The following is a 22,366-nucleotide window of genomic DNA, read 5'->3' on the forward strand; positions in this document are numbered from 1 at the left end:
AATCTCAGCTACTTGGGAGGCTGAGGCAGGAGAATCATTTGAACTCGGGAGGCGGAGGTTGCAGTGAGCCAAAATCATGTCACTGCACTCCAGCCTGGGTGACAGAGCAAGACTCCATCTCAAATGATGATATTAATTATTATTATTATATAAGGTAAATATTTGATGATATAGGTCAATATAACCTGCTATGAAAGCATTCCTGAATATCTCAAAATTAAACAAAACTGATTTTGATACAATTAAAAAATGCCTTTCTTAGACCCCTCTTATCTAATCAAAAGGAAGAAAGAAGAAAAAGAAGCCTCCACAGCACACAAACTCAGATTTCTTATATAAGTTCTTATATAATCACTTTCAAATGGTTAATTCTGTAATTTTAGAAAATTTTATATCAGGCCAAACAATTTAAAAGCTTATTTAAAAATTATTTATCTTGGCTAATTTCTATGGGTTACATACAAAGTTAACATTCTTAACTTTGGTCTTCTTCCAAGCCATTCAAGTAGAATAAACTTATGGAACTACAGGAAGAAGTCCTACCCAAGAAATCGGAACCAGGAGGTGCACCAGCCACAAGGAAAGGCCTCCGTGATGGCAGACGCAGAAGAGACTCAAAGGGCAGAGGCGAAACCACTTCCTTTTTATTATCTTGCCAGGCGGTTAAAAATGTAAACTTCTACATGCTATTATTTCCTTACAGCAGGCATATACATTGCTCTGGCATTTCTTTAGCCTGATTTTTCTAGAGCATTGTTTCTTAGCCTTGGTTCTACTGATATTTTGGCCCACATAATTGTTATGGGGAGCTTTTGGGTGCATTGTAGGGTGCTTTGAAGCATCTCTGCCTTCTACCCACTGAATAACCCCTCCCACTAAATTTAAATTAATAAAACCCCTCCCAGTTTGTTAAAATTGTCTTTGGATATTGCCAAATGTCTCCTGCCGGCAGGGCAAAACTGCCCCCAGTTGAGAGCCATGTTCTCGAGCACTGGTTCTTAAATTGGCTGTATGTTAGAAGCATCTAAGGAGGTTTTAAAAATACTTATACCTGAGTCTCACCCTCAGAGATTTTGACTTAATTAGTCTGGAGTAGGCCTGGGGCACCTGAGGCACCTGGAATTTTGAAAGAGATTCTAATGTGCAGCCAAGTGTAAGAATCTCTGCCCTAGAGTTTATCAATGACATCAAGTAAGTCATTTAATCAATTTAACCCAACTCAAAAATGCATTATATCTTTCTAAACTAGGGTCTACTTTATCTTGGTACCAGAATCAACATGATTAGAGGACACAAAAAGAAATGGAAAAGGCCAGGCGTGGTGGCTCACACCTGTAATCCCAGCACTTTGGGAGGTCGAGATGCAAGGATCACTTGAACCCAGGGGTTCGGAAAAGAGCCTAGGCAACACGGCAAAACCATTTCTTACGAAAAATACGAAACTTAGCTGGGTGTGGTGACACAAACCTGTGGTTCCAGCTACTCAGGAGACTGAGGTGGGAGGATGGCTTAAGCCCAGGAGTTAAAGGCTGCAGTGAAACATGATCTCACTACTGGACCACTGCACTTCAGCCTGGGTGACACAGGAAGATCCTGCTTCAAAAAAAAAAAAAAAAAAGAGTGGAAGACCTAGGAAAAGGTCAACTGTAGCTCTAATCTGCAAAGTTCTTTACCCTTTAAGGTGAACAGAAACTAGTGCATAAAGATTTATTTCAACTTTAACATTGCAACTAAAAACACTCCAGTTTGGGAGATTTAGAAAATAAGCCTCACAGGTAGGAAGACAGAATTACCTCCTCACATGGTGAAATGCCAGCTTTACAATGAAGAAACTCTGGAGCTGCCATCTCTTTAATGGGCACCATTAAATCAGCCTCAGAGAAATGCCAAGTTCATTAAAAATAATAAACAAATCTGTGAGTGTGAAGACGCCCAGAGGACCCACACAGGAACTGCAATCAAGACTTCTCTGTTTGTGGGTGGTGGAGGTGGGGTTTATCTTCAGATAGACGACACTACCAGGAACCTCCCAGGAGCTGACAGAAAAGCTTGATTCCTGTAAAAGAGCTCCATAGTCATGAACAGCCCACATGCTTCCCTCCTGCCCATTACACCTTGGTGTCTTCTGCCAGCTTCCTCAGTGTGTTCAACAACACAGGGCCTGATTCCAGTTTTTTCAGACAGTGGCACAGCACTGCCCCTGAAGGCACTGTTCCCCTAAGAGCTAGTCTGTGGCTATAGTATTCTCATCAACTGTGTGCCAGCCTACTGGTTATGCCAACACACACTGTTGTTTTTTTGAGTAAGAAAAAAGTAAGGAGACACACACATGCATACTCACGTGATAAGGATTCTTCTCCCATTTCAGGAACAAGAATTATCAGTAACTTATGGCCAGGCGAGATGGCTAATGCCTGTAATCCTAGCACTTTGGGAGGCCAAAGTGGGCAGATCACTTGAGGTCAGGAGTTCAAGACCAGCCTGGCCAACATGGTGAAACTCCATCTCTACTAAAAATACAAAAAATTAGCTGGCCGTGGTGGCGGGTGCCTATAGTCCCAGCTACTCGGCAGGCTGAGGCAGGAGAATGGTGAGAACGTGGGAGGCGGAGCTTGTAGTCAGCCAAGATCACACCACTGTACTCTAGCCTCTAGCCTGGGCAACAAACAGAGACTCCGTCTCAAAAAATAAAAATTAAAAAAAAAAAAAATATATATATATATATATAAATTAGCTGGGTGTAGTGGTGGGTCTCTGTGATCCCAGCTACTGGGGAGGCTGAAGCAGCAGAACTGCTTGAACCTGGGAGGTGGAGGCTGCAGTAAGCCGAAATCATGCCACTGCACTCCAACCTAGGCAACAGAAAAAAATAAAAAATAAATAATCGGTAACTTGTATGAAGTGCTTAGGATGAGTACAGTACTTTACTATGCGCCATACATGCTTTAATCTCACTAACTCCTGACAGCACTGAAAAGCAGGTGCTATTAATGTCCTCATTTTATAGACAAAGTAATTGAGGCTTACACAGTCTTAAGAAACTTATCTAAGGCAAAGCCGGGACCTGGACCTATTTCTCTCTGGCCCCAAAGCTGATGCTTTTAACCACCACGCAATACTGTCTCTGGTTCTCAAAAACAAAAAAACAAATCCCAATCAGTGATATGAACTGAACTCTACCACCTGTGAGTGTTTCAAGTTTTCATTGATTTGGGTTGGACTAGGTTAGAAGAAAAGTTAGTGGATATGGACAAGATGCATGATACACAAATTTTCTTCCAGACTCCATCAACAAGACCACAGAGCACTGTGTATGTCTTTGAATCTGTCTGTTTTTTTGTGTGCATCTGTATATGACAGAGAGAGGAAACATCTCACAGAACATATGAACATATTGGGAAAACCTGGTCTTACCACTAGTTTGTAAGTTCCAAGAGGACCTGAACTATTTCTATCAACATTTATTCAGTCAGCAACTAATACTGGGTGGTTACCACTGGCTAGACCCTGTCCCATGTGCTGGAGATTCACAAATGATGAACGAAACAGATGACAGACAAGGGTCTTTTTTTTTTTTTTTTTGAGATGGAGTCTCGCTCTGTCGCCCAGGCTGGAGTGCAGTAGCCGGATCTCAGCTCACTGCAAGCTCCGCCTGCCGGGTTCATGCCATTCTCCTGCCTCAGCCTCCCAAATAGCTGGGACTACAGGCGCCCGCCACCTCGCCTGGCTAGTTTTTTTGTATTTTTTTAGTAGAGACGGGGGTTTCACCAGGTTAGCCAGGATGGTCTCGATCTCCTGACCTCGTGATCCGCCCGTCTCGGCCTCCCAAAGTGCTGGGATTACAGGCTTGAGCCACCGCGCCCGGCCTACTAGCTTTTATGCTAGATGCATTTACTCTGTCTACAGCGTGGAAAACTCACTTAATTTTGTTTGTCCCTTTAACCTTAAAACCTAACACATGAATGCCTAGTGAATAATAAGCACTTCAATATTTGCTGAATAAATGAATTGGTCAGCAGCATACACTTTAGCACTTAATTCAAAAACTAAGCTAGATGCAAAATGTTTCATATGCAGAGTCTTGTTGCTCCAGCTAGTGTAGAAACGTCTTAAGCACAAGGATCACATTATGTCTATGGGTACCAAATAAAAGCATTTCATCTTAAGGCTGCTTCACAATATACCGGACCCAGAATGTAAAATAAGCACACATGATTTGTACTTCCATGAAATTATTAAAGGTACTGACAATTCTAATAATAAACATCATTTGTTAAAAGGAGGCTATCATATTCTGGAGAGTACGAAACTTTAGCAAATGTATATCTTCCCTGTTGTAGGGTATCTTTAAAATAAAATAAAATGTCAAAGCCTGTGCCTATTATGAGACCCTTAGGAACAGTATCACCTCTCTGGATTTGGGGGTTTGGCAGCTCTGGCAATGGTGGTCTCAAGAAAGTGAAAGCAAAACCTACCCCCTTCCTTCTCTCCCTCCACCCTGGCCCCCAAAGCCTCATGTTTCATTACAAACTGAGTGCCCTCAGACTTCTAATTGCCTTTAAGGTTTCTGTAAAACTCCTTTGAGTTTGTGGTAGATTTCAAAAAGTGGGTTTTTAAAATACTAAGCAGAAGAAGAATTTTCTTTGGAGCTGTTAAGTAGTCTTGAACTCACATATAAATTATTGGCTTTGAACTAATTATCTGTAACAAAAATGACAAATATGAAGCTGACCACTCTTACCTAATTGTTCTGGAAATTTTTGAAGCATTGTCAATCATTTTCACTGCATATAATATCTTCTCAATGTAATTTTTCCCCATCTTCATTGAGGTTCTTTTAATATAATTTAAACCTTCTTAATATTAAGCCAAAGTAAAGATTATAATAACAATCAAAACAAGTATTTGTACTGGTTTTTATTAGATAGTCTATTTTCCCAAGTACAGATTGTCCTAGTGAACTTCATTTTCTCTTTTAAAAATGTACACTCTATTCAGAATCTACAGAACTTTTAATTACCACATTTGCCTACTCTGCATAATCTGACAGCTAACCTCTGCCCTTTGGTATTATTTCACTATAATTACCCAACATTTTCCTTCTGAATGTAGATCTTCATATTCTTTTTTTTTTTTTTTTTTTTTTGTATTCTTTGCAGAGATGGGGTTTCAAACTCCTGAGCTCAAGGGATCCACCCTGCCTTGGCCTCCCAGTGTGCTGGGATTTCAGGCGTGAACCACCGCACCCAGCCACATTCTTATTTCGTAAACTTTACAAGTTCACACTCTTCACTTTAAACAAATCTGCCCCCTTTGGCGTGTCATTTGAGTCCCAGTGTATGTCATTAAGTTTCTTAACCTCAACCACTACTTCCCACTGAAATAACTCTATTTTCTTTTTTTCTAATGAAAAAGTCAGACATGTTCTATGTGAAAATTAAAATATGGTGAGCACTTACCACTTACTATGTGCCAGGCATTGAACTAAGTATTTTTTAAATCTTATTTTCATCCTCATGAGGTCAGTGCTCTGATGAGTTCCATTTTACATAAGAAAGTAGTTAAGTAAATTGTCAAGTTACAATAGCAGAAAGGGCAGGGTCAGAATTTGAATCCAGCTCTGTTTTCAAACCCTAGCTCAAACCGCTGTGTCAAACCAGACTCTTCCCAATCCATTCCCAGCTAGAATCCCAAATAATAATTTGGTCATTTTTTCCAAAGTTTTAAATACCAAATAAACATGCCTACCCTTTACCCTACCACCTTCCCTCTTACTTAAACAAGACCATATTATATACATTAGTTTAAAGTTAATAATATAGTGTATCTTTCAAAATCAATATATATATAGCTCTTTTTTCTTTCTGTCATAGTTCCACACTAGTCCATCCTGTGGTAGTACCACAACAAAGTTAACCTTAGTTAAACTAGGTTTGGTTAAATTTGATGAACATTTGGGCTGTTAAGCACCACAGGTCTAAGGATACTTTTATTCCTCTGCTTAACACTCAAACTCTATAAACCAGAGCTTTGTTCCTCCTTCACAGGTGAACACCCACAGTGTCCCTTCATCAGCACTTCCTAATAATTTTACTCTGCTCTTGCTAATCACCTTATTTGCCTGTTCCATTGATATGAGTTCATTCATTGGGTGTTTTTTTTTTTTTTTTTTTTTTTTTGAGACAGAGTCTCTGCCGCCCAGGCTGGAGTGCAGTGACGCAATCTCAGCTCACTACAACCTCCGCCTTCTAGGTTCAAGCAATTCTCCTGCCTCAGCCTCCCGAGTAGCTGGGACCACAGGCACATGCCACCATGCCCGGTTAATTTCTTGTATTTTTAGTAGAGACGGGATTTCACTGTGTTAGCCAGGATGGTCTTGATCTCCTGACCTCGTGATCTGCCCACCCCGGCCTCCCAAAGTGCTGGGATTACAGGTATGAGCCACCATCCCCGGCCCATTCATTGGGTTTTTAATATTTATTTGACCTTCCAAAATTCACACTGCCATTTCAAGTTTTTGTTTCCTTTAAAATGAACACCAAGGCCGGGCGCAGTAACTCATGCCTGTAATCTCAGCACTTTGGGAGGCCAAGGCAGGAGGATCACTTGAGCCCAAGGGTTCAAGACCAGCTTGGGCATCATAGTAAGACCCCATTGCTATGAAAAATCTTAAATATTAGCCAGGCGTGGTGGTGCACACCTATAGTCCCAGCTACACTGGGGGCTGAAGTGGGAGGACTGCTTGAGGCCAGGAGGCTGAGGCTGCAGTGAGCTATAATCATGCCATTGCACTCCAGCCTGGGCAACAGAGCAAGACCCTGTCTAAAAAAATAAAATAAAATAAAAAAACAGAAAAATGAACACCAAAACAAAGCTGGGAATATTTAAGGCTTTGGAGTATAATGCTTTTGTTTGAAAACTCTTAAGTAGGTTTTAAGAGTATGGGGAAGGAGAAGGGGACCAGACAGGGGAGGGAAGGGCCAGCCCCTGCTTTCAGAGCATTTATTTATTTATTTATTTATTTACTTACTTACTTATTTATTTTTTTTAAGACAGAGTCTCGCTCTGTCTCCCAGACTGGAGTGCAGTGGCACTATCTCGGCTCACTGCAAGCTCCGCCTCCCGGGTTCACGCCATTCTCCTGCATCAGCCTCCAGAGTGGCTGGGACTACAGGCGCCGCCACCACACCCGGCTAATTTTTTGTATTTTCAGTAGAGACGGGGTTTCACCGTGTTAGCCAGGATGGTCTCGATCTCCTGACCTCGTGATCCGCCCTCCTCGGTCTCCCAAAGTGCTGGGATTACAGGCATGAGCCACCATGCCCAGGCTATTTATTTATTTATAGATGGAGTCTCGCTCTGTCGCCCAAGCTGGAGTGCAGTGGCGCGATCTCCACTCACTGTAACCTCCACCTTCCCAGTTCAAGCAATTCTCCTGTCTCAGCGTCTCAAGTAACTGGGATTACAGATGCGTGCCACCACACCCGGCTAATTTTTATTAGAGACAGTATTTCACCATATTAGCCAGGATGGTGTCAAACTCCTGACCTCAAGTGATCCTCCCGGCTCAGCCTCCCAAAGTGCTGGGATTACAGGTGTTAGCCACCACACCTGGCCTCAGAGCATTTTAATAAGCCTTCAGGACTAGGCTTTGGTCCAGACCAGGTTTTGCTCTCTCTCCTCTCCAAGTTTTCTGAGACCTTTTTCCTTGTCCCTACTGTGAGAGGTGCCCTGTAGTCCTCCAGTGGGCGCTGCCTTGGCGTACAGCCTCTGACCTTCTCCAGCAAAGTCTCCCTGTTGGGGTAACTGTCCTAGGAGAAGCTCCATTTCTGAGAATTAGCAGAGTTCCCTCCACTCAGGGCTCTCCCAGGACGACCTTACCATGTTTCTAGCCTCAGCCCAGCGTCCACCAGCCTTAGTACCACATCTTGTGGAGGGAGTGGGGGAGTGGGAGAGTGGCATCTGTTTCCTAACCTCTACATCTGCAAATGCATCTGAGTTCTGACAGACACAATTAGCCTCAATGCAGCTGATTTCCACAGCTCTAAAATCTATCTCCTTAGGGAAGAAAACCTCTCCCCATAAAAGAAATCAAAGATGGACAGAAGAAGGGAAAAGAACGCCACTTTTTGAGAACCTACTATGTGACAATGTGCCAGACATTTTATTCAGGTCATCCCAATTGGCCCTCCACAGTCCTATGTGTCTGGTTTTATTTCTTCCCATTTTCAGTGGGCAAACAGCGGCCTAAAGAAGCAAATGATTTGACTAGCCAAGGCCTCACACTTGGGAAGCATTAGAGCTGAAATTCAAGTAATGGTCCGCCCCAGACTTCTTGAGCCCACACGTTAACTGCCAATAAGACGAGAGCAGAATTTTCCAACCTGAGGCCCACAGACCCCCTAGCAGCCCCTAGATGGGCTTTGGGGTTATCAGAATGTCCTGAGACTGGGGTGATGTGCCTTTTGTGAGTGGGGAGTCACTCTGAATGCTCCCAGGTTGCCTCCCCTGCTCCTCCCATAGTCCGAACATGGATGCTTAAATCATGTGCAGAACTACCCACCCTGCTCTTCTGCCATTTCCTCTACTGTTATCTTTTCATTATAGTCTTGAGAGCCATCTTCTTGCCATCTTATTTAAACAACTGTTGAAAGGGAATCACTTTTGGAGAATGTGCTGGAGTGAGCCACAGCTGCCCCTGTGGCAGCTGCCCCTGTGACAAGCGTCACCACCCTCAAGCTTTCATCAGATTTTCAAAAGGGTCTAAAAATCAAAAAAGGATTGAAATCTAGTCAGGAACACTTCTACAGTCTTTTTTTCCTTTAACAAATAAACACAAAAAATGCTGCTGAAAGCATGGTAAGTGTCTTCCAAAGGTGTCCATTCAGAGACGCAGAGGCACCCACAGAAAAGCCCTCAACTGACCACATTTCAACTTGGTACAATAGAATTATTATTTGTCACTGAAGGTGAGAAAGTAGAATACTAATGCATGTTGCAGAGGCTTTTAATACAGAGGAAGGAAGTTGTGGTTTGAGTCGAAGAGGAAACTGCAGAAAAGGCCTTTGATCTTCGTATTTCACAAAAAGCAACTGAAAATGTAAATAACTGTCTCCTTCAGTGCCAGTTGACAGTTAACAAGAAACAGTTTAGCAATTTTATCACACACATGCACAACTGCTTTTGCCTTTTTACCAGGCTATGATAGATAACTGGAGAGAGCATGAGTCAAATGGAGCAACAAGGAGCATGCTGGCTCAGATGCTCTTCCAGTGCAATATCAGAACAGTCTCTCTTTTTTTTTTTTTTTTTTTTTTTGATGGAGTCTCACTCTGTAACCCAGGCTGGAGTGCAGTGGCACAATCTTGGCTTACTGCAACCTCTGCCACCTGGGTTCAAAAGATTCTCCTGCCTCAGCCTCCCGAGTAGCTGGGATTACAGGCACCTGCCACTGCACCTGGCTAATTTTTGTAGTTTTAGTAGAGATGGGGTTTTACTATCTTCAAAGGCTGGTCTTGAACTCCTCACCTCATGATCTACCCGCCTCGGTTTCCCAAAGTGCTGGGATTACAGGCGTGAGCCACCGTGCCCAGCCCAGAACGGTCGTAAGAAAGACCAAAAAAGCTTATACAGTCAAGACCATTTATGAAGTGCCAACTATTTAAGACCTCCTCCCAAGGCCATTCCTGATGCAATGGAAACCTTTCAGTGCCAAGAGGCCGGAAGGCATAGCCTGCATGACGTACTGCACACACAGCTGGGAAACAAAAAAAAAAAAAAACAAGGTGGGCAACATCGAGGAGAGAAAAATACAGATTTCAAATCTAATTAAACAGAAAGAGAGAAACAGATGTGAGGGACAAAACTTGCCAACACCAAGCCCTTGGGAAACGATACAGATTGCCCTAGGAGAGTTCACAGGTGGCAGATTGCTGGAACAGCTGCAGGAAAGAGGGAACGCTGTCATTTGCAAGAAAGCTATCAATTCACAACTAGTGTGCCTTCCTGTAATATGTATCTAATATTATTTTAATATCAATTATCAGTTGGGCAAGAGGTACAAAATGCCACATGTTGCACCATAAGAAGTTTGCTCACCTGCAAATTACAGGGGTTAGAATAAACTTCTAACTTCTCTAATTCTAAGTAACATGACATTAGTATTTTTCAAGGTGCTGTTTGTGATTTGATTTTTCCTTGATATGAGGCTCTTTAGTAAATGAAGGCTGGCATTTAAATCACATGTGCAGACTCCAAAGGACAGTACTAGCTACCGATAAACATGGCGTGTCTGCAAAACTCTGGCTTGTTTCCAAGATTGCTCCAATGGCAAAGCAATTAAAACTATATTTTCACCACTAAATTAGAATAATTTCCAAATAAATCTTGAAGGATACACACACACACACACACAGTCTTACTAAAATACACTTGCATTTCCATGATTCTAAAATACAGTTGATTGTAAGATGCACAATTTAACAGCAGATTTTTTGGGGGAAAAGACTGTAGCACATCCATTATACAACATATCTCCAACTGAGAATTGTTAAAAAATGAAAAATGTGCACCTTAGAACTGAAACGCGATGGTAATGAATGGATACATACAGATGCTTAACTGTGCGCATCTATCTCTTTCCAGAAATTTTTCTCTCAAAGGAACCCTGGCAGAAGCTGCTCATTTGTGCGTTCGGTTTCTTTCTTGGTCTGCAGTCCAGTGCTCTAACCCTGAGCTATACCCCCTCCTGCGTTCGGTTTCTTTCTAACGCTGAAAAACACAGACGCTAGCAAAAGATTTTTTTAAGTTGTACAAGAAAAGTACTGTGTGTACACCTTCTGACTCAGCAATTACACCTCCAGAAACTTATAAATATAACTGCTTGTATGTAATGACATATAAACGTGGTTGCTTATTGCAGTATTATTTATAATATAAAAACCAGTAAAGAATAAGAATGTTCAACAATAAGGGAATTCTTAAATAAACCATAGTATATTTGTGGACTTGGAATACAGAATACATATTAGAATATGGAATACTATGAAGGAAAAAGAATGAAGTAGATTTCTCTCCTTCCTAATATGAACTGATGTTCAAAGTATTTAATGTGGAAAAAAGGTGAGTCCCAAAGAGTAATTTTCTGTATGTCATCAACTATAAAATGTACATTACTTCATATTTTAACATCTTTGAAATTGGAGTATACCAATCAATGGCATCTTAAGAGTCCACAAAAAACAGTAGTTTGATTCTATTTGTATATATATGTATAAAATGTGCATGCCTTAATATGCATAGGAAATTTCTGGGAAGCTACTTTTAACTGTAAAGCAGAAAAAGAGAAAGATGTCTTATTTGTTTTATTTTACTTTACCCTATAGCCTTTATTTAAGTATGAGGTGTTTCCTTGAATACATATTACTTCTGAAACCAACCAACCAATCAACCAACAAACCAAGTATACACCATTCTAGGCTCCTAAAAGGCAGTGGCTTGGATAATCACTGAGACAGGGTATACCTTTTGGGAAAATCACTCCTAGGAAAAATTTTTATTCATTAAAAAATATATTTCATAAAAAATGAAAAGCAAGGCCAGACACAGTGGCATGTGCCCATAGTCCCAGCTACTTGGGAGGCCAAGACAGGAGGATCGCTTGAGCCCAGGAGTTCTGGGCTGTAGTGCACTATACCAATCAGGTGTCCACACTAAGTTCAGCATCAATATGGTGACCTCCCAGGAGCAGGGGACCACCAGGTTGCCTAAGGAGGGTAGAACTGGCCCAGGTCAAAAACAGAGCAGATCAAAACTCTCGTGCTGATCAGTAGTGGGATTGCGCCTATGAACAGCCACTGCACTCCAGCCTGGGAAACAGAGACATCCCATCTCGAAAGAAAAAAGCAAAGCAAGGATCAAAGAAGGAAATGTAAGGATCAAAGAAGGAAGACATTCACTAGGAGATCCTAAGCACCTTTTGCTTCTTTTCTGTTTTCTGATCATTCAGGCAAGTTTTGCCAAAAGGTATAGCTTGTTTTCCACCCTAGAGGTAGAGGGGGTTGGTAATCAGAGGAATTCATAGGAAGTCCTGTTTTCTGGGAGATGTGAAACTAATATAGTCTCCTTATCTGGGAGGTGGTGGGCAGCAGGGTTGGCGGGGGCGGGGTGTGGTGCACACAGTCCTGCCAAGGCCAACCACACCCAACACTGGAGGTGGCCAGAAGGATCCGGCGTCAGGTCCACAGCACAGGTAAGTGGGAACCCTCAAGAGCCCTCAGAGGATGAAGACTTTAGGGCAGTATTTCTCACCCTGTGGCCCTCCATCAAAGAATGAACAAGGAACCCTTATTAAAATGCAGGTTCCTCTGGCCTACCCATACCGCAGCAAAGTAATTTCCACAAACATTCCAACAGTATACCTGAGCTATCATGATTTGGGTATGTGTAATGTGTCGTTTATAAAGCGAGGTCTAGAAATTTAGATAACCTTTATAATGTGTGAAAAGCAGATTTGAGGCAATGGAGTTTGATAAATTTTGTTTCAAATGACTTCAAAAAAAGACTCTTTACAGATGGGATCTCACTGTGTTGCCCAGGCTGCAGTGCAGTGGCTATTCAAAGGTGTGATCAAATGCACTACAGCCTTGAACTCCTGGGCTCATGTGATCCTCCTGCCTCAGCCTTCCTAGCAGCTGGGACTACAGGTGTACACCACCGCACCCAGGCCCAAATGACCTTTAAAATTAGAATTGATACACCACTCAAATAAAATGCATCTACATATTCTCAGATTAAACCCTATATATTTTAATAGTTGTTAGAAACTGAAACAGATATTTGGAAATTTCATCTGCTCCTTGAGAATTAGAAAACATGTATCTTCCCCAACATATTCAATTAAGAAAATAGTCATTTGAAAAATCGGTTCATTTTTGAGGGGAGGAAGCCCTAAAGAGGTTTTATAAGATACCCCATATTTTCTGAAACCTTTTATTTTCCTTTGTAAATCAGCTTATTTTGATTCTGCTTATAGAGTGATCTTATAACTGGGAGTTCACAGCACTGTAATCTACACTTCCAATAGCTCTTCCTCTGTTGTTCCAGTTTGGAGTTTACAGATTGATGTTCCCCTCCCTCCTCCCTCCCAGGAATGTGGTATTTTCTCTTTATGTCAAGCAGAACGCAGATTACACTGACTCATTCATAAATGATTTTAATTATATGTCATTTTTCAAAGATAATTTTCACCTCACCATTCCTTTGGGACTTTTCTGTTCTGGTACAATGCAGCTTCAAACACAGAGTTAGAATTTATCCCTTCAATTAATTTGTATTAAACAGAGATATGCTGATTTGCTTCCTGATGCATCCAAAAGGGAAACCTGTGCTACAAAGTTGATATAGAAGATAACTGAAAATAATTTCTAAAAGGATAGTATCAGTTTCATTGACAGGAAATTATCCCCTGAAAAGAAAACAGGAATAGTTACTTTCATCTCATACAAGTGAGCTCATGCAATCATGGTCTTTGCACAACATTCCCACAGGAGAGTAACTGTGAGGACTACACATCATATTCAGATAATAATTCTAAGGTGCAAGCTTTAAGGACTTTGCCTATGGTGTGTGCATGGTAGCAGGGAAGGGGATCAGGTTTCCCTGTGGGTCATTGAGGGACCATTGTAGAGAATTGTGTATTTAGTTTAGAGGTAAGAAACAGTTCAGAATGGCAAAAGCACAGAATGAGTGCCTTTGGAAAAGCAGGAGGAAATGAGGCTGCAAAGTTGGACAGGAACCAGATAAAGAGGCCTTTAATATGTTTGGTGAAACAGTTTGAACTTGATCCTGAAAGCAGGAGGAGCACTTTTAAGAATGTCAAGCTGGGTTAGCCAAACCACCTGTAATCCCAGCTACACAGGAGGTTGAGGCAGGAGGACTGCTTGAGGCCAGGTATCTGGGGCTGCAGTGAGCTATGATCATGCTACTACACTCCAGCCTGGGCAACAGAGCAAGACCCTATCTCTACCAAAAAAAAAAAAAAAAACTAAATTTAAATTTGAAAAAAAGGAAAAAGTTAAGAAAATCAAAAAGAATTTCAAGCTGGGGGATGACAGGATCCGATCTGTATTATAGAAAGATCGCTCAAGCCATAAGAAAGGAAACTCAGGAGGGCAGTCACTCCATTTATACTTAGAAGACAGAGGGAGAAAAGGCTGAGAAAACCTCCATTCAAATACTAACATTTAGAACTCACTTACCTGGTACGTTTACTTAGGTGAAATATTTTACCCTTTACAATAGTGGGGAACTATTGCACAAGGTTCTAGAAACTAAGTGTGGCTGTCTTATATTTACTTCTTACTATTGGGTTCACTTAAACAATGTAACTAAAAAACTGGGAAGGGGAACTGTCTCATGAATCTGTGTGGCACTGCTTGGAAGAGGCTCTCTCTGTTTCCCTATTGTTTGTGTTGCTGCTCGTGGTTGCTGCATGGAACTTCTACTTGAATTCAACTTGTTTTTATGTTATGTTCTACTTGCCTGAAGCAAGCATTCAGACTTTCTGGTTAATATGCCATTACACATCTTTTTGGATCTACTACACCCACTTCCACCCACATGATGAGGGAAGCGAAAGCCCTGTCCCCAACCTTTGAGAGCTCTGAGATACAAGTCAAGGTGTGTAGCTTTACTGACCCACAAGAGGCACAGGTCCCTCTAACTGAGCCCATTACAGAGCATACAGCACTGCTCATACTGTACTAGGAATGAGAGAGCAGAGGGAGGAGGAAGGAAGTGAAGCACCTTCTGCCTAACGTGTTGTCAGTGGCAAAACATTAACTGGGACCCAAGCCTCTGGCTTCCAAACTCTGAGCATTTTCTACCAGATGACATACACTTTAAACAAAACACAATACTCATTAAAGTAAGCATATTCTTCATGATCTCACTGGCATGGGTAATGGAAAACCAAGAAGTTATCTCTAACTGAATTGGAATGTTTACACTGGCTGCATAGCTGCTTCCCTAAAGGAATCTGTGGGGAAACCAGGCTCTGGTTTCCTCATTTCCTAGTGTGTGGTTTTTTCAGGGCACTAGGGCACATGAAGGGAGTCTTTCTAAGAGGGAGGAGGAGCTGAAGAGTGTGGCAGACATGAAAGGTCCTTCCAAGCAAAGTTCTAACACATGATAAAATCAAATGAATGAAGGCAGAAATTGTACTTCTAATGGCTGACTGCATAACAATTCACAATAATGTCTCCACTCAGGAGTGGGAAATCCCAATTAGGAAGCATCTCTCCTTCAACACTGACGCAAAATTAGGGCAGGGAGAAAGTCCAGGAATATAAAAAGCATTCTCCTTTTCATCTCACCATATGGTAAGAGAGTTTGCTGTCTGGGGGTTTTGCTTGTTTTGTCAGGTGAACGATCTTAGATCGTAAGCTTTAAGTGTCAATTATGAATGGAAATTAACACACTGATCCAGCTAACCTAATGAAAAGATGATGGTCAAGTGAGCAACACCCTCCAGATGAGCCCATAAAATGTCCACTGAAAGACTATGGGGTAAAGGAGTGGCAGAAGACGATGTTGTTCAACATGATAAAAGTGAATAATTTGACAATTCAGCAGAGCCAATTCTCAAGAGAAAAATAAATCATTTTCAAAGCAACCTTCCCAAAGACAGGTGAATTTTTACTTTTACATTTACCCAGTGACTAACTGGAAACATACTAGAAGCAGAGGAGAAAATGGGATTCTAGCAGGAAATATACTAAAAATAGAGGAGAAAAAACTATTTAGTGTTCTCTAGAAATCATTTTCTCTAATAAAAGGATGTCCATATTTCTGGATTATCTCTCTTGGAATGAAGTTTTTTGAGGTTGTCACCCTTGAGAGCACAGATCTTCCATCTCATAAAGTACCAGTGAGCAATTACAGGGAAGCTATACCTTAAAACCAAATGATGTGAATTCAACAGGTGGTTTGAAGGTCAAGTTCAATGCACTGGACAGTTACCCTGACCCCAACTAGGACAACTAAATAATGGTCCTATGATTCAAAATATCTGGTGAGTGAATAACCAACACCTCCCTTATTTGCTAAAAGATGGAGACTGAAACAACTAAAACTATTTCAGAGCATGACAGGACCTTGGAAATTATGTAATCAAAGTAGTACCTTCATTCCTGAAGATAAACTAGAACATTTATAGGAACATCTGTTTCATACCTCTTCAGTTCCTAGACTTTCATTTCTCCTATATCTTCCCCAATACAAAAATGTTAAATGAGATCTTGGAGTAGGGAAGGTACAGCGGGAACATCCTTAGTATCTGGGTTGGCACTTGGAATACATTTCATCCTAAGAAATAGGACTACGCTTCTGGTCCATTACAAATATGTGCCTTAATACTTTCAGGTTGATTCCTGGTTGTTTTTTTCACAGAAAGATGACTTGGTAAATGTATTTTTATTTTCTCTCTTTAAGATTGTTCATTTCAAAAATCATAAATCACAGTTCTACAAAAAAGTTAATTCCACCCATATTCCCTGAGGGCCTACCACGTGCTAGACTCAGATCTGAGTGATGAGATATAGGTGGGACTCCAAGGTCTCCAGCCTGAAGAAGCTATGACATATAAATAACGGCAACACCACATATAATCAAGGTGTGCAGAAAGTGTCATGAAAACCCAGGGAAAGAAGCAGCTGGTGCTGCTGAGAGAGGACTAGAGAGGGCTTCCCATAGGAGATGATTTTTTTTTTTTAATTGGGGCTTTGAAGACTGTATAGGATCTGGCCAGTAAAGAAGGGGGACAAGGGAATTATAGTCACTGGGAACAAGCCAATTGACAGAGGGGTAAGAATTGTGGAATATTCTACATGGCATAAGTATAGAGTGCCCAATGGGGAATAGTAGAAGGGAGGATAGAAAAACAGCACGAAGGAAGACACGAAGAGCTCTGAACATCAAACTACTAAGTTCAGATTTTAATCTGTAGGAATGTAAGGCCATTCATTGAGGGTTTTTACATAAGAAGTAATGCAACTGGGTGGCAAGTCCAGGAATGGACTGGAAGCTAGGAGACTGGTTAAGAGACTTATGATACTCTTGCCAATGAATAAAGATCTGAATTCTGAATTACAAACAACTGCTTCCACTACCTTCAAATTAAAGCTTGGGGCCCACTTGTAATGTTTTTAGCATGAGACACCCTAAAACTGTGACTCGGAGATGGTCACTGCCTTTAACTCCCATCTGCACCTGCAATTCCTCCCCCTAGGAAAACATCACCTCCTCTTTCTCACCTACCTCACATAGATTCCATTAAACTGAAGTTTGTGGGAAAAAGGCTTTTAATGAAAAGTATGTTCCAATGCACCGTAAAGGGGTAACAGCATAGCCTGTAGAGTCAAGCAGTGCCAGCACTAACACTGACAAGCTGCTGGATCTCAGGCAAGTTATTCAGTTTCTCTGTGCCTCAACTTTCCTCACTGTAAAATGGGAACAAAAAACTACCTTTTTACGAATGTTAATTATGAGATTGGAAAACAGATCCTTAGACAAGTACATAGTAAGCCAGAAAAAATGGTAACTATCACTCTTATATACACTTTGACAACAGACTGAGTCAGGAATGCAATATTACTTCTAAGTTTCAAGGACATGTAAAAAAAATTCCTTTACTCAGTGCTATTACAAATAACATTTGTTTTAGATGGTCTATATTTTAAGACTGAAGATTCTCCTGTAAAGCAGTAAAGCTCATTGTAATTTTATCCTTTCTCAAATGTACGACACTTAAAGAGAATACGCTGAAGAAAATTTAACTTTCTTTCTGAGGATGTGATTACCATGATTTTCTCAAGTTCCTGCTAAGGTATTGGGAAGAGCTAACACATTAAAAATGAATTGATATACTACAGATTTGGTTCCAATGGAGGTAAAATTATGTTCCAAGAGTTCCTAGAACATCCACCATTGTAAAGCATTGCAAGTGTTATCTGACATCCACACAATAACAGGCATGTGACTGCCCTTTTAAAAATTTTTTATTATTCAAATTTTCAAGCATTCATGAAAGTAGAAAGAGTACAATAAACTCTCATCTGTAACCCACCTTCAAGAATAACCAGTATTTTGCCAATCTTGTTTCATTTGTACCTCTCTACCCCTTGACTCTTGTTTTGCTACCGTTTTTCCCCATAGCCTTATTGAGAAATAATTTATCATTGTAAGTGTACAATTCAATGATTTTTTAGTGTATAAAGTTGCGTAACCATTACCAGAATCCAATTTTCAGAACATTTCCTCATACAGAATGAATAGGGACAATATAGTATACATACACAATGGAATACTGTTCAGCCGTAAAAAAGAAGAAATCCTGTCATTTGTGACAACACGGATGAACCTGGAGAACATTATATTAAGTGAAATAAGCCAGGTGCAGAAAGACAAACACCACATGATCTCACTCATATGTGTAGTAAAAAAGTTGGACTCAGAAATGAGTACAATGGTGGTTACCGGAGGTTGAAGGTGGGGAGATGGGGAGATGTTAGTCAAAAGACATAAAATTTCAATTAGACAGGAGGAACAAGTTCAAAAGGATCTACGTACATCATGGTAGCAACAGTTAATAACAATCTATTGTATATTTGAAAACTGCTGAAAGAGTAGATTTTTAAGTGTTTGTACCACATATGAAAAAAAAGGGATGTGAGGCAATGCATGTGTTAAATGGCTTGATTTAGCCATTCCACAACATACACATATATCAAAAATCATCTTGTACACACATATATATACAATTTTTAGTTGTCAATTACAGTAAAATTTAAAAACAAAATTAAAAAGGACTCCTGCCATTGGTGACAACACAGATGAACCTGGAATAATGCTAAGTGAAATAAGTCACACAGATAAAGATAAATACTATTAAAAAAAAAAAAAAAAAAAGAACATTTCACCATCCCACGGCACCCATTTTTAGTTAATTCCCATTCTGACTTCAGCCTCAGGCAGCACTAGTCTACTTGCTGTTTATAGATTCCCCTTTTCTAGGCATTTCACATGAACAGAACCACACAATATGTAGCCTTTTGCATCTGGTTTATTTTACCTGGCACAATGCTCATCCATGCTGTAGTAGGCACAGTACTTTGTTCTTTTCTATTGCTAAATAGTATTTCATTGTGTATATATCCACATTGATTATTCATTCACTAACTGGTGGATATTTGAGCTGTTTCCAGTTTTTGGTTCTTACGTATAATCTTGTATTAACACCTGCTTATAAGTATTTGTATAGACATGTTTTCATTTTTCTGGGGAGACACCTAGAAGTAGACTTGCTGGGTTTTGTACTGTCTTTTACCCAACAGAATAACAAAATACCATATGATCCAACATTTTGTTTAATGAATGAGGAAATGAAAAGTCCAAAGACATTAACTAATTTCCTCATATTCACAGTTCATTGGTGACAGAGACAGAATTCAAACCCAGGACTTAACATTCTTCCTTTTTTCTTCTTTTGTAATCAGTTTCATTCCCACACCCCCCAGAAACACTCCCCCTGGAGCCCTCCTCCTTCAGTTCTATTCTAGATGGGCTTTTCTCATTGGGCCAGAGCTGCAATAAGGAACTTCCTTTCTCAAGTCCTTCTGGGGCTCCCCTTTACCTCCTGCAGACTTCCCCACCCCTACTCCCATCCTAAAGCCTCTGCTTCACCTGTGCCTCTGCGGAACCTGGGAACTCTCATTTCTGAGCCTTCCTGGCATTCTGTGAGCAAATCAACCACTTCCGGTCCTCTCCCTGTGAGCCCTGCAGGCATTTTATTCTTGATTCCACTTCTCTCTGCAAATGCATTTGCCATCACTTCATCTGCTTTCTATCTTTAGGTCCTGTATGGGTCAGGGTTACAGATGTCTCCAAGGTTTATAAGGATATAGTCTGCATTCCTGGTTTTCACTCTTTTAGTTTGAGGGAGATTTTCAAGAGACAAAAGCAAAAATGTCTTTGCTATTTTGACACAAAAAATCTCCAACTTTCTTGAAATTATCTCTTGAGTGAAATACTTACACGCTCAATGGAAACACAAGGACAATGAATTACAATTCCATTCAAACTAAGGGGCATAAGAGGGAAAAAACTCCGCCCCAAATCCTAAAAAGGAATTTTATCCCATAAATGTATGCATGGAAGAGGCTACCTTTCACTATTCAAGGATGAAAGCAGCCCTTCCTGCACACTATGGCTGGTACTACCCCATTAGTTTAACTTAAGCAAAACAAGAACACTCTTTGAAGCTAAAAATAATCCATGAGTTTTTAAAAAGAAAATTATTATTCCAAATTTCCTAAAAATGTTATGGCAAATGCCAAGCACACAGAAATGATTCTGAACACTTTTTTCCACTTACATAAATCAAATCCACTGCAACTGCTCCCTCTTTTGAAAAATGCTTAACTGTAAATTATGCACGACAGGCTGGAAACAGTGGCTGTACACACATGTAGTAATTGGCTGCTATTATCCAAGTAGCTAGCAAGTAGTTATTGGGCATCCAGTGTGCTAGACACAGCAGGGGAAATAGAAACAGATAAAGATATGGCCCTATAGCCCTTGCAATCCACTTGTGATAACAAGATAAATACATGAAAAGTTAAAACAGTACAAGGTAGTATGTGATCAAGGGACATGGGCAAAAGTGTTACACACTTTTAGAAATTAGAGCGCTGACTACTTGGATAATACCAGGAACAAATGACAAGGGCACCAAAACCCTAAAGGTCACACACAAACTAAAGCTAAAATATGCCAATGATTATGTCACTTGCCTGCTCAAAAACCTTCAAATACCAATCACTAATAAACAAAGAAAGTCCAAACTCCTTAGCTCGGCATGCAAGACCCTACAGGCCCTGACCCCTTCCTACCTGACTGGGTTTTACTCCAGCCACACTGCTCCATTAATGTCCCTTGAACACACAGACACCTGCTGCTGTCCACCCTGCTTTGCTCCTGATGCCCTATCCCAACCAACACCCTTTCCCTCAGCCTCAGCTACTGAAAATCCATCAATTTTACATTCTGCCTCCTTCCTTTGAGGCATCCCAACACTTCTTTCCATTATTACGCAGATCTCCGCCTCTTTATACAGCCAGTCTCCAAGATGCCCCCAATGATTCCATATTCATTCCTTTGTGTAATGCCCTCCCATATGACCTGTGTAACCAATAAGTCACACACCAGAAGTGTGTCTTCCAAGGCTTGATCACAGGAGACATCCGAGGCTTCCACCTTATGTTCCCTTGGATCACTCACTCTAAGGAGAGTCATCCACCATGTCATGAGGACATTCCAATAAACCTATGAAGAGGTTTTTGTATTGAGGGACTGAGATTTCCTGCCTAGAGCGACTACCAACTTGCCAACTGTATAAGTGTATCAAGTTCCAGCTTGGAACTGGATTCTCCAGCCGCAGAAAATGTTCAGGTATCTGTTGACCTGGCCAGCTCACTGACTACAGTCCTATGGGAGACCTCAAGCCAGAACCACCCAGCTAAGTAGCTCTCAAATTCCTGACCCACAGAAAATATGTGTAACGATAAATGTTTATTGTTGTTTTTAGCTACTAAGTTTTAGTAATCTGTTATGCAGCAACAGACAACTAATACACTTCACTTATGTATTCTGTATTGCATTCCAATTATTTCTGTCCTAACATTTTTCTTACAACTAGATTAATAGGTCCTAGAGGGCAGAGACTTTAATATTTTCAACTCTGCATGCTTTAGTAAGACATTTAGTAATCATTAGTTGATTGAATAAGAGCATTTTAAAATTTAATGAAATCGTTGGTGAAGCTGTGTCTTGGGCTGACTTCATATTGGTTTTGAATGATTTTGTAATTTATTTTTAACTTTAAGGACATTTAACTTTATGGGCATTGGAGCAAGGCAAAAGTTAGTGATGGGAAGGGGAGGAAGAGGGTGGCAATAAGAAACAGCAGCCACATCAAGGATTTGGTGTCAGCCATGTCTAAGCAGCTTGCACCTTCTAGAATTCCCTTGTGCCAGGCATCCGGTCCCAGTCCCAGAAACTGATAGCATTTCATAAGTTTTTATTTGAGAAGATTTATTCTGAAGTCTCCAATATTTAAAAGAGGTTTCCAGCCCAACACAGGTCTGCTGTTATAGAGCAGGTCTGCTGCTCTATAAACAGCAGCCACATCAAGGATTTGGTGTCAGCCGTGTCTAAGCAGCTTGCACCTTCTAGAATTCCCTTGTGCCAGGCATCCTGTCCCAGTCCCAGAAACTGATAGCATTTCATAAGTTTTTATTTGAGAAGATTT

At 40.7% G+C, this 22,366-nt stretch overlaps 1 protein-coding gene across 3 annotated transcripts in view; it reads right to left on the minus strand.

Annotated features, from left to right (window-relative positions):
* Window positions 1–22,366, minus strand: part of TNFAIP8 (TNF alpha induced protein 8) — a 123,050-nt gene that overhangs the window by 79,616 nt on the left and 21,068 nt on the right. Inside the window, exon 1 of one of the 3 annotated variants that reach the window (XM_030927852.1) lies at window positions 2,342–2,363. The exons of the other annotated variants lie outside the window; for them this stretch is intronic. Within the exon in view, the coding sequence (XP_030783712.1) occupies window positions 2,342–2,363 (22 nt within the window). Of the gene's footprint in view, window positions 1–2,341; window positions 2,364–22,366 lie in introns of those variants that run through there. 3 annotated transcript variants of the gene reach the window in all.

Source organism: Rhinopithecus roxellana, chromosome 3 (assembly GCF_007565055.1).
Source record: "Rhinopithecus roxellana isolate Shanxi Qingling chromosome 3, ASM756505v1, whole genome shotgun sequence".
Lineage (NCBI taxonomy): Eukaryota > Metazoa > Chordata > Mammalia > Primates > Cercopithecidae > Rhinopithecus > Rhinopithecus roxellana.